This window comes from Capra hircus, chromosome 14 (assembly GCF_001704415.2).
Source record: "Capra hircus breed San Clemente chromosome 14, ASM170441v1, whole genome shotgun sequence".
NCBI lineage: Eukaryota > Metazoa > Chordata > Mammalia > Artiodactyla > Bovidae > Capra > Capra hircus.
Genome location: NC_030821.1, coordinates 50749275 through 50762855, shown reverse-complemented (window position 1 = coordinate 50762855; position 13581 = coordinate 50749275). Strand labels below are relative to the sequence as shown.

General features: G+C 39.9%; 1 protein-coding gene across 2 annotated transcripts in view; it reads right to left on the bottom strand.

Annotated features, from left to right (window-relative positions):
• Positions 1–13581, bottom strand: part of ARFGEF1 (ADP ribosylation factor guanine nucleotide exchange factor 1) — a 132058-nt gene that overhangs the window by 35155 nt on the left and 83322 nt on the right. For both annotated transcript variants that reach the window (XR_001919147.1, XM_018058435.1), the window contains exons 15-19: positions 9135–9246; positions 8590–8795; positions 8238–8322; positions 4397–4568; positions 2264–2415 (exon numbers count right to left, since the gene is read on the bottom strand). Coding sequence is in view for 1 of the 2 variants with exons in the window: in XM_018058435.1 (XP_017913924.1) it covers positions 2264–2415; positions 4397–4568; positions 8238–8322; positions 8590–8795; positions 9135–9246 (727 nt within the window). In the remaining variant the exon portion in view is untranslated. The remainder of the gene's footprint in view (positions 1–2263; positions 2416–4396; positions 4569–8237; positions 8323–8589; positions 8796–9134; positions 9247–13581) is intronic.

Genomic DNA, 13581 nt, shown 5'->3' with positions numbered 1-13581 from the left:
GTACCAGGACTGCCACTACACAGAGATGCTATGGGAAGCAAATGACGGGCAGGACTTTAAAATACAAAGCACCACAGGAGAGTAATGCATTATGCATCCTATGCTAAGTGAAGAAACAACACATCTCTATTTGGAAACCTATGTAATATATACAAGGAGAAGTATAAGCTTCTTAAGCCTGTGACAACCCCACTGCAAATTAAAGAATGATCTGTATTATCAAATTATACCTAAATAACAGCCAGGGGACGGTGAAATTTTCTGCTCAAGTGTATAAACCTCTGTAGAAAACGATCTGGCCATATGTAAAAAGGTTCTTAACGACATCCCTTAATATCACATCACTTCTAGGAGTCTTTCATTTATTCCTTGACTCAATCAATGCTTACTTAGGAGCACTAACTCCAAGCCAGGAACTGTGTCAGACTTTGAGAAAAGTCACCAAAACAGAGGTATTCCCTTACCTCTCAGAGTTTAAAGTCTAGCACAGACATTAAGGTTTACAGTAAATAAATGTGTAAATACACACAAATACAGTGAAGGAAGAACACAGCACGTATGAAAGGAGACCTGACTTAGAGAGGCCAGGGCAGAACTCACTAAGAAGGTAACACCGAAAGCAGAAACGACTTGGGCAATGAAGGAAAGCGCATTCTAGACAAAGGACACAGCTTGTGCGAATGCTCTGACAAGAAAATAATGTAGGGTATTCTAGAAACGGAAAGAATGCCAGTGTGACTGCAGCATGGGAAGAGGAAATCTGATGATGAGGCTGGAGGCAGGTGGAGCCGATCACGCATGGTATTCGGACCCTCGGGTTGTGTTAGGTTTCACCACAGTTGCAAAATCAGTGAATAGCTTTAAGGAAGAAGGCGACAGTTCATTTGTATTTTAAACATTCTGTGCTCTGTAAATGGGTAAGAGAAGCACAAAAGTAGACACAGACACCAGCCAGGAGAACACTCCAGCATTAAGAGTGAGAAATGAAGGACACTGTCTGAAAAGTAACGACAGCAGAAATGGCAGGGAGAGGAAAGGTTCTCAATTCCAGCTCAGAGGAAGAAACAAATGACACCTAATCCAGAGAAGAGATCATGAAAGCTCTTTATGAAGAATTACCAATAACATGGGAAAACACTCATGTGAGAAACAGCAAGTTACAAGATTCTATACACAGTAGAATCACAACTGTTTAACAAGAGGAAAAGTAGTATGTAAATATAGTAAGAGAAATGTTCTGAGTGGCAGAATTATGACTGCTTCCTAATTTTTTTTTTTCATCCTCCACCTCCTGTCTGCCAAAAACATTTGCAAACAAAACAAAGGTATAAGATTATTCAAAAGAGAACAAAAACTTAGTTTGTAATTTATTTCATAATAAGTGCTCTTAATTTCAATCTCATTTCCTATATTACGGTAAAAGAGAGGCCGGCGATACTCCACTATTTCTTCTAACATTCTCTCCCCAAAGTCCCACTCTGAGCCTGTAACTCTCCATCAACTTTTAGAAGTATCACGATCACACAGACCTTAAAGCAAGGGTAGAACTGTAACATATTAGAGCTGAAATATCATCATCTTTTACTACTCACACAAATGCAGTTAATGTCTGAAGAACTCAAGTGATAACCTTTAACCTCCACAGACCATCTAACTGCACTGTCTCAAAAATGGACATGTACTTGACCCATTTTTCCTTCTCTAGGAAAAATTCCCACTTTCCTTGACTAGACTCCCGTCCACTTCCCTATAACTCTTATGATGCTCTGCTTACTCATTCTGGAATTTAAAGAAAGGATAGAAAAAAAGCATAGGAAAATGAAGAGAAAATGGAAAATCAAATTATAAAGAAGCAGTAAGCACCATTCTTACTAGATCTATAAACATAAAAAAAGAAAGCTCCCTTTTGTTCCCAGTGCTACTTTCGGGGCCCCAGGAGCACTCAGAACCCTCAGATTAGCCCTTGGGCCATAGGCATTGGAAGACAGCAAGAGGCTCAAGGTCACTTTGAGATGTCAGGGAGCTCTAGAGATCTACAGAGAGCTCAGAGGAAACCAGGCCAGAGATTAATTCTCCCAAACCTTTCTATTCTTAAGGTCACACACCTATCAATTACTAATCATGCATACCTAAATAATACGGCTCTCACTTCTGGGTCTCTACTAATGGGCTGTATCACCGTACTGCTTTAACTTAAAAATATGCTGAATAGCAGTATATATAAATGTATATACTGCAACCGAAAGTCGTTAATAACTCTTACCTTAAACATGGGTCTCACATGCTCCAAATGTGTTGCACTCGTGAAAGGTGCCTGAACGTGGCTCACAGCCTCCATGAGAGCCTTAGCGGTCTTGGCCATCTGTTCCATCTCTAAGTTATACAGGAGTCTTCTTTGTTTTTCACTGGCTACGTCTGAAACAGCAAACACTATTAGCATTTAATATATAAAGCCTTTAAGAATGATATTTTGATGTTTCAGCATAAAATCATCAACCAATGAATACTAATTCAAAATGGTCCTAAGAAGCCAGATGCAAAGGCCATATAACATATGATTCCATTTAGATGAAATATCCAGAGTAGTAAATCCATAAAAGAGAAAGCAGACTGGTGCCAGCCAGAGGCTGAGGAAAGGCAGGGAACATAGAAGAACTGCTTAATGGATATGGGGCTTTATTGGGAGTGATGAAGTATTTTGGAACTATATCAAGGTGGTGATTGCACAACACTCTGAAGGTACTAAATACCAGTAACTGTTCACTTCAAACAGCTCATTCTGCATTATATGAATTTCACCTCAAAAATGGGGAAAAAAAAATATCCTCAACTAGGCTTCAGGGATATGCAGGAAATCTATGCAAAGGGAAGAGTCGGCACGAATCTGTCACACTGAAAGCGCCAGGGAAACAGCCTAAACAAGGGCTAAGAGAACAGACGAGGGGCCACGGTTCACCTGTGTGACTTGAGGGGTCTCCTGAGTTAACAAGAAAACAGAGCCCTCACACGCAGGATGACTGTAGAATGTCAGCCCACTGCCACCCGCTTCCCACACCCAGCTCTCTCTCAATGACTTCCTCACTGTACACAGAGCAGGCCAGAGAAAGAGGGATAGGAAGATGTCATTATGTGGGTATGAAAAAGAAAATGAAATCAGATAACTGGCATCTACTCAGGTGTAAAAATGAAATCCTGATCAATACACTTTACAGTTTTTCAAGTAGAAGAGGATGACGCTACCCTGTGAACTGCCGGCTGGTGCTGGACTGCAGTAAGGGCCAAGGACGGCGACTTCTGGGCCAGCCTTTGCCACTCGTCAGGGTTTAGGCACAGGGATTTAACGAAGGCTTTCGCACTGCACCTAGCTTCTCTGATTCTAGGTGTCCTAATCTCTCTGCACTTTTGATTCCTTGTCTATAAAATCGGGGAGAACTTACTAACACTCCTCAGGCCCACTCCTCTGCTCCCCAAAGAGAAGGCCACTTACACTCCACGATCACTCCTAACATTATCTCCAGAGCCTCTGACTTCCACCCTGTAATTCTTCATCAACGCCTAGAAACACATATCACACAGGCCTTCCGGACTCTCTCCTGTCAACAGCCATAGTCTATGGGGTCGCAAGGAGTCGGACACGACTTAGCAACTGAACACCAATAACCTTCCAGCAGCATTTTGCTGCTGCGATCTGTTCTTGTTGATGAAGCCTGAGATTTCATTTCCAAGTGGAAGCTGCTCAGAAAGGCAGGAGCTCTCCTTCTGTATTACTGGGCCCCTACCCTAACCTCACGTCTGTAGCCCGATTTTAGCTCTACTTGAATCACCACTGTCTACACATACAGAATGTTGAGAATGGAGCCAGGCACAGGTCGCTCCTGAGGCTGGTCAGATCTAGGAATGCCAGAGTGATATAATTTGTGGTGCATGTCAAGTAGTGATTTCCAACCTCCTGAGCTCCTCCATGATCCTAACCTTCCCCATCTCCTTGAATCACCCCTACTTCTAGCTTCTGTTAACGTGTAATGATAGGTGAACCAATGGAAATAAGTTGCTCGTAGATAACAAGGAGGCAGAAGAAAGAAGAGTTGAAGTCTGACTATTGGTGTTGCCTAACCAATCTGCCTGCTCTCCAAGTCCATGCTGAGGTTAACTGCCTCGTGGACAAGTGTATACTCAACGCACGCTAATTCATGCATAGTATGTAGCATTTCCCATTTATCATTGGTCAGTGCTATCTTTCTTCAGGATATGGAGAAAGACATAATCAGATCATCAAACAATGTATTATAATACTTTTCATTAGAATAAGTGATACTTGGTCTACTCTAACTTAGCTTTTTAAGAACTGTATTTTTTCCTCCTAAACAACCAGGATTCAATTGATCTGGACACTTACTCTGTTTACTTGACTTTGCAGGGATTGTCAGCTCCTTCGTTTCTTTCATTGATATCTTTTTTCCAGCTATTTCATTATAGATGGCTGACAGATACTCTTCAGGGAGATCTTTACTGTCATTGATGCCTCTATTCATCTTAATGTACTGTTCCTTGGTCATTTTATTTTTAACCTAGAAATGAACAACTGTTATAATTCTTAAAAATGAACAGAAAAATACTCATATAAGAGAATTTATAAATACTCTGAGACAGAAAGTGGAAAATACTAAACAAGGCAGACATTAAAGTGAAAAAAAGAAAGTCACAGAAAATGAGGACAATGTAGCAAAGACCCAGGTGGGCAATATGCTAATTCACCTTGCTGTGATGTCCCCGAGTGATCTGTCGACAAGAAAACAGGCAGATGGAATAATGAAATTGTTTCTGCCCAAGGTTTAAGAGTTCTAGCCAGAGTCTTTAAAAAAGGATCATGACAATCATTAGAAACTTATGCTACCAAAAAGATTCAGATCTTCATTCAAAAGAACATAAGTGTGTTTGCTAATGATTTGAGAACTGATTTTATGTAACAGTGGATATGAGAATGACAAGAGCTGAAATTTATTTAAAATCAGATAACAACCTTGCTGACTGACTCAGTGTGGTTAACTGAATGCTAGGTGATGTGGGCAAAGTATTCTTTGAACTTTTCATCTTCTTGTTTAAGAGTACACACAACAGTACCATCATGCCACATACCATGGCAAGTCTGTGGAGAATAAATCTGTCGTATGTAAGATGGTGGCCCTGCCGCTGGACTTGGTAACTAGCACAACCAAAACTTTTCTGCCCATGGATAAAACCCAGAAGTCATGACATCTCTGTATTTACTTATTAGTTAAATATATTCCTACCACTTTCCACAAAGAATTTAAGGCACCTCTAAAGATAAGGGTCTTGTAAATTTTAAGAAGGTACATAGAATAACAGTCAACATCAGGAGTAAATCATCAGAAGTTTGCAAAAATAACTATAGAGAAACCAGAAGGTCCAGAAGACATAACAACTGGGATACAAACATTTAACTAGTTTTGTGTTTGTGCGCGCTCATTTGTGTCTGACTCTTTGCGACCCCATGGACTGTAGCCCACTAGGCTCCTCTGTCCGTGGAATTCTCCAGGCAAGAATACTGGAGTGGGTTGCTGTGTCCTCCTCCAGGGGATCTTCCTGACCCAGGGATCAAACCTGCCTCTCTTACGACTCCTACACTGGCAGACGGGTTCTTTACCACTGCACCACCTGTTCTGACTACTCTGCAAACACTCTTTCTAGAATGACAGAAAAGATGAAAGGAGCAGTTTTCCTACAAAAAAGTAAAAATGTTACCATAAAAGTTTTCAAATGTAATCATTATTACTCAAGGGAAAACACTCTAATATACTAAAACTTTAAAAACTTGAGTTAAGGCACTTAAAAAACATTAAAAGAAAGCCATTTCACCTAAATTTCTAATGAGTACTAAAAAAACAATGACCCAGGGACATAAAAATAAATGACCACATAAGTGCTTCCAGTAAGAGGCTACAAGAAGATTAACATCACTGGAAATTCTCAACATGGTACAATATTTTAACATCATACCAATGAGAGACAGAGATAGACACAAAACAAATCTTGGCAGAAAATCTGAAGTAGCAATAAAATATATTTGTGAATCTAGGTTGGGAGGGAGGGGAAGGAGCTCCCAGCATGTTAGAGAAGAGAACCTATCAGTTTCAGGTACAGAAAATAAAAACACATTGCTCAAATGGAACATTTCTGCCACAGTAGGGTTCTGGGAGTAGTGTTAAACATAATCCTACTTTTCTTCTCCGGCTCATCTTTTATGGAACACTTTACTCTTGACGTTTATTTTCATGTGTTTAAATTAAGCTGTGCCTAATTAAGTTTTAATGCTTAAACCTCTTCAAGCCAATTGTTACCACTGATGAAAATGAATAAACAAAAAAATTTAATATGTTCTAAATATATCTCAAAATTTAAAAACTGATTCACACTATATATCAAAGGTAGTCTAACTATAAATGTTCTAGTTAGCAAAGGAACATAAATGACTTGTGAAATTCACTTGTATTTTAACTCTGAAAACAATTAAGAATGCGGAGAATTAGTTTTAAGAAAATTCTTTAAAGTTACTTGTGTTATTTAAAAAAAAAGCTACCATTTGTTACAGTTCATTTAGTCCTGCATCATAAATTACATGGGGTCCTGATTATGGGGTTCAATTTTCTAATAGGCCACCTATCCTCACAGGGACTCCTAAGCTGTCTGAGAGCCGGCAGGCTGAATGGGAGCAAGGACACCAGCCTGACACGGAGCAGCATCTCAGAGGCAGTGAGCACTGCTGGAGTGGGACTCCAGGCACATGCCCAATGACAGCAACAGGGCCACAAAGATATGACACTGATTTCAAGAGAATGTTCCCTAACTGGTATGTGTCCAGAAATTTTTAACAATCTGGAAACTGTGAAAGAACATTCAAGGAAGTTTTAGAAGAAAATAACCTACACGAGAGCGTACATATATAAGAATGTATGAGGAATCTAAAACATGGCACAAATGAACTGATCTACAAAACAGAAAGACTCAACAGACCTAGAGAAGAGACTTGTGGTTGCCAAGGGGAAGCGAGGAAGGGAAGAAGGAAGAACTGGGAGTATGTGATTAGCAGATGTAAACTATTATATAGAGGATGGATAAACAACAAGGTTGTACTATACAGAACAGGGGATTATATTCAATATCCTAGGATAAACCATAATCGATAAGAGTATTAAAAAAAGAATGTCTATGTGTATGACTGGGGCTTCCCTGGTGGTTCAGATGATAAAGAATCTGCCTGCAACGTGGGAGATGTGGGTTCTATTCCTAGGTAGGGAAGATCCCTTGGAGATGGGAATGGCAACCCACACCAGTAGTCTTGCCCGGAGAATCCCATGGACAGAGAAGCCTGGAGGGCTAAAGTCCACGGGGCTGCAAAGAGCCAGACACGACCGAGCAACTATCACTTTCACATGGGTATAACTCAGTCACTTTGCTGTATAGCAGAGACTGGCACAACACTGTAAATCAACTACAATAAAAAAGAAAATTAACAAGATATGACACAGGTGCATTTAACATTATACTTCATTAACAGAACAAAATCTGTTATAAGCATGACCTTCTAAAAACAAAGGGAGGCAGTGTAAATGTAAAGTTACTTTTGGTTTACAGTGAAAAACCTGACAGAAAATTCTTGATATGAAAATATTCAAATAAGTCTTTATCTGTAGACTGCTTTATAAAACCATGGAAAAAAGTGTCATGCTATATAATGCAAGCCCTGGAAGAGAGTTGCTTCTACAATACTGCCAGTAGCAAACCAAAGACAAATTTTAAGTGATTAAAATCTTACATGTGGTCAATATTTTCTGTATCAATCCTGCCTTAAACATCTCAAAATACATTTCCAAAAAATTCCTATAAAGTTTAATCTCAAACTTTACAATTTGTCCAGTTCATCTCAGCTTAATAATAAGTATATAGTTTATTTCTTCTCTTATGAGCAACAGGTATCATTAGGAACTCATCTCTAAGAAGCATTAAATTCTTGCAAATAGGTTTATTTATAAAGATAATTTTTCCCAAGTTTTTGGAAACTAAACCTGAAACCTTAAAAATAATGTTTTTATTAGTGGCTATCAGAAATCAAGTGACAGTTCCTTAATATTTAAGAAGGAATTACAATTTTATGAAGCAAATGAAATTTAAACATTTCTTGGATGTCTGATATTTTAAAATTATGGTTAATACCATACCTGTGGACTGTGAAGATCTGTGGTCAGCATGATAATTGAATAAGCCAAAACATAAGCAGTATCCGCACTAGCAAAAAGGGTTTGTCTGGAAAAAGAAAAGTGTCATGATATAAACTTATACTGTTTACATGCATCATTTAAATAACTTACCTCTAACCCCATATCACTTTTCATTTTCTCTCTCAAGATTTATGTTCTATCTCATAACACTTTATGGAACTGTCTCATCACTTCCAGGTCGCAGACAATCTAAGTTCCCTGGGGCACGGGGTTATGGATCACCCAAGGCTCCCAGAAGAGGGTCTGGATACAGCCAGCAATAAATAAACATTTGAGTCTGAATCCTGCTTACCCTTGGTTGCATTCTAGATATCTTGCAGCAAATTTTTCCATTAATCGATCAATTTTCTGAGCTTCCCCTGGAAGACGGAATCCTTCCAGAAACATACGAAGGGCTGACACAAAATCTTTTCCTGAAAAGTCATGTTGGTCCACATAAGCATACATGACTTCTTTGTTAAATTTATCATTATCTCCCAGGAATTCACCAACTTGAGTCTGAAGAATAAAAGACAGAAATTGATATCCTAGTGGAACGTTACATTTCCCATACACCCAATTTTTTAATAAGCAGAGAAGTCCATAAGATCCACAGTTAACTAGTCCAGTAACCACAGGGTTAATTAACTATTTTGAATGTGAAGTTAAACATACCAAATGCATTAAAAAACAAAAATCAAGATATTTTTTGAGTATAGAAAATTAAAAAGCAAAATTAAGAACAGTTGGCTTATTTTTACATACTTAGGAGGGCATTTGAAAGGGGCAGCAACACATTATTAACTTAAAAAGAAATCCTATAAAAAAGGCTAGGATGAAGTAACATGATGTTCTTACTGAGTCTAATCTTTCCTCTTGGTGTAAGAACTGGGCAATGTCTTCAGGGGTGGTGCCAAGCATCCCTTGTTCTTGGAGGTACTGGATTCCTCTCTTTGGTTTCTTAGTAAATCTGGATGATGTTAAAGTTAAAAGGAACATTAGAAACAGAAAACCATTCATATTCCCTGAAAAGATCTAAAACTACAGTAAACTAGCTTTCCAGCGCTTTACTTAAAACAATCAATGAACAAATGCACAAAAAATAATACATTATACAAAGTTTTATTTTTTCTTCTTAGACAAGAATCTCAAATGGAGGGCAATCTTTATCATTGATACAGATCATTTCACGTTATGTGAGATAAGGCCCGTCAGTAGATGAACTCTGAGTAAGGATATGAATACTAAATATCTCATGCTTTTAATATAGAGTCTCCCTAAGTGCTCATGGAGAAGGCAATGGCACCCCACTCCAGTACTCTTGCCTAGAAAATCCCATGGACAAAGGAGCCTGGTGGGCTGCAGTCCATGGGGTCACTAAGGAGTCGGACACAGCTGAGCAACTTCACTTTCACGCAAAAGAGAAGGCAGGCAACCCACTCCAGTGTTCTTGCCTTGAGAATCCCAGGGACAGCAGAGCCTGGTGGGCTGCCGTCTCTGGGGTTGCACAGAGTCGGACACGACTGAAGCGACTTTAGCAGCAGCAAGTGCTCAGGAAATCTTGGCTCATTTTCCTTTTCTTCAATGATTAATTCTAAGTTTCCTGCTTTTAAAACACACAACTGGAATTTTGGTGACTGTTTTAACTATAACCTGATGGCGTTATTTCCTTTATAAAAAAAAATTTATACACCCAGTGTTTTCAAAATATACTTCACACTGATTAGACAGACATACAAAAAACCTTCCTACATACAGCTTGTTCCTCTCTCATCCACCTCCATGCACCTCCTTCTCATTCCCTAAACAAAAAGCATTTGCAGAGTCTTACTTCCTCCACATGCCCTTGTGCTCCAGTCACTGGAGAATTCTCCTTCATGGCTTAATATCTAAGTCAAGTGTCACCTCTCTGTTTCTAAATCATTTCCTTTCTCCCTTCATTGGTCTAATAATTAGTTTGGGGCCCCATCAACTGGGTATTACAAGAGTTCCTAACTGGTCTCCCTATCTTGTGTTTTGCTCACATTCCAATAATTTCTTATAGCTGCTGGCAAAGCCATGTGTTGAAAACAGAAATCTGTCACTGCTGGACATCTGGCTTAAAATCCTGCAATAGCATACCAACGCCGAGAACAAGACAAAACCTCCTTTACACGGAGAAAAGAGGCCCCTGTAATCTGGATATAAGCATCTGAATGCAGAGTTCCAAAGAATAGCAAGAAAAGATAAGAAAGCCTTCTTCAGCGATCAATGCAAAGAAATAGAGGAAAACAACAGAATGGGGAAAGACTAGAGATCTCTTCAAGAAAATTAGAGATACCAAGGGAACATTTCATGCAAAGACGGGCACAATAAAGGACAGAAATGGTATGGACCTAACAGAAACAGAAGATATTAAGAAGAGGTGGCAAGAATACACGAAAGAACTGTACAAAAAAGATCTTCACGACCCAGATAATCATGATGATGTGATCACTAATCTAGAGCCAGACATCTTGGAATGTGAAGTCAAGTGGGCCTTAGAAAGCATCACTACGAACAAAGCTAGTGGAGGTGATGGAATTTCAGTTGAGCTGTTTCAAATCCTGAAAGATGATGCTGTGAAAGTGCTGCACTCAATATGCCAGCGAATTTGGAAAACTCAGCAGCGGCCACAGGACCGGTAAAGGTCAGTTTTCATTCCAATTCCAAAGAAAGGCAATGCCAAAGAATGCTCAAACTACTGCACAACTGCACTCATCTCACATGCTAGTAAAGTAATGCTCAAAATTCTCCAAGCCAGGCTTCAGCAATACATGAACCGTGAACTCCCTGATGTTCAAGCTGGATTTAGAAAAGGCAGAGGAACCAGAGATCAAATTGCCAACATCCACTGGATCATGGAAAAAGCAAGAGAGTTCCAGAAAAACATCTATTTCTGCTTTATTGACTATGCCAAAGCCTTTGACTCTGTGGATCACAATAACCTGTGGAAAATTCTGATAGACATGGGAATACCAGACCACCTAACCTACCTCTTGAGAAATCTGTATGCAGGTCAGGAAGCAACAGTTAGAACTGGACATGGAACAACAGACTGGTTCCAAATAGGAAAAGGAGTACATCAAGGCTATATATTGTCACCCTGTTTATTTAACTTATATGCAGAGTACATCATGAGAAACACTGGGCTGGAAGAAGCACAAGCTGGAATCAAGATTGCTGGGAGAAATATCAATAACCTCAGATATGCAGATGACACCACCCTTATGGCAGAAAGTGAAGAGGAGCTAAAAAGCCTCTTGATGAAAGTGAAAGAGGAGAGTGAAAAAGTTGTCTTAAAGTTCAACATTCAGAAAACGAAGATCATGGCATCCAGGCCCATCACTTCATGGGAATGGATGGGGAAACAGTGGAAACAGTGTCAAACTTTATTTTCGGGGGCTCCAAAATCACTGCAGATGGTGACTGCAGCCATGAAATTAAAAGTCACTTACTCCTTGGAAGAAAAGTTATGACCAACCTAGATAGCATATTCAAAAGCAGAGACGTTACTTTGCTGACTAAGGTCTGGCTAGTCAAGGCTATGGTTTTTCCTGTGGTCATGTATGGATGTGAGAGTTGGACTGAGAAGAAGGCTGAGTGCCAAAGAATTGATGCTTTTGAACTGTGGTGTTGGAGAAGACTTTTGAGAGTCCCTTGGACTGCAAGGAGATCCAACCAGTCCATTCTGAAGGAGATCAACCCTGGGATTTCTTTGGTGGGAATGATGCTAAAGCTGAAGCTCCAGTACTTTGGCCACCTCATGCGAAGAGTTGACTCACTGGAAAAAGACTTTGATGCTGGGAGGGATTGGGGGCAGGAGGAGAAGGGGACGACTGAGGATGAGATGGCTGGATGGCATCACGGATTCGATGGACGTGAGTCTGAGTGAACTCCGGGAGATGGTGATGGACAGGGAGGCCTGGCGTGCTGCAGTTCATGGGGTCACAAAGAGTCGGACACGACTGAGCGACTGAACTGAACTGTAATCTGGATCCAACTCAATGCTCTCATGTCACCTCCTGCTGCGCTAACCACAGTCCTCAAACGTCCTCCTGTCCCTCTGACAGTGCCATTCTGTCTGAAATGTCCTCCCCTGCTTGTCCTACCAACACGCCCCTATCAATTCCTAATTAAACTGCTGTCACATACATAAATCAAAATCAAGCATTCTTCCCAGAGATAAACACAACCTCTGCTCTTGAGAAGCTCTCACTCTGAGGGAAAAAAATTTAATTGTAATAGTAAAAATTATTTTAAAATTTTTATAAATTAAGAAAACATGTTAACAGTGAAAATGCAACAAATAACATATAACTGAGAAGACAGTATAGCAGAGGAGGTGACTGGCTAAGAGAGATGACCGTGATCGAGTTCCTGGGAAGGCAACTGTGGAGCTGAGCTTTGATGAATGCTTACAACTCTTACGAACAGTCAGAAAAATCATGCTAGAGAGGAAGAGGTCATACAAATACACAAAAGCATAAAACAGCATGATATTAAACAGCTCTGCATTGTTGGAAAAATCAGGTGAGATGAAGAAGTACCTAAGAGACCAGAAGATTTAAATCATGAGGGTATTATGTGCTATTAGAAAAAGCTGTGGCTTTATCCTCTGTAAGAGGGAGAGAGGAGGGAAACAGAAGCAGATTTCATTCAAAGAAAGATGACTCCAGCTAAGTGTAAGAAAACATGAGAGAATAAAGAAGACCAACGAAAGGCAAGCCAACTAAAACAGTTTACTACTCAAGGCATGAAATGGTGATGGCATGACCTGAGAAAACAACTGTGGGGAGATAAAGACAATAAACTGCAGAAATATTCTGGAAGTAGAATCAACTGGATTTAGTGAAAAATCAGATCAACTGAGGAAATCTAAGGTAACTCCTGCGATTCTAGCTCATAACTTACTAACATGCTGGGGTTACTACTCTGAATGGGAAACAATAGGGTTTTGTTTTTGTCATTTGCTTTGGGTTGTACTGGGGAGTTGATTATGGAGACTGATAAATATGGTTATGGACATGCCGAGTGTGAGAAGTTATGCAGTGTCCAGGGGAGAGATGTCCAATGGGCAATTAGAGAAGAGTCTGGAGTTCAGTAGAATTTCTATGGGAAAATAACACTTGAGGGTTGTGAGATGTTAGCACACAGTAGTGGAAGTCATAAGGGACAGACACTGGAAATGTTAAGACATGTGGTCTGGATGAAGAGCCCATACCAAGACTGAGATGGCATGGTCAGCAGGCAGGAGGGACCAGACAGAGTGGTGTCATGAAAGGAA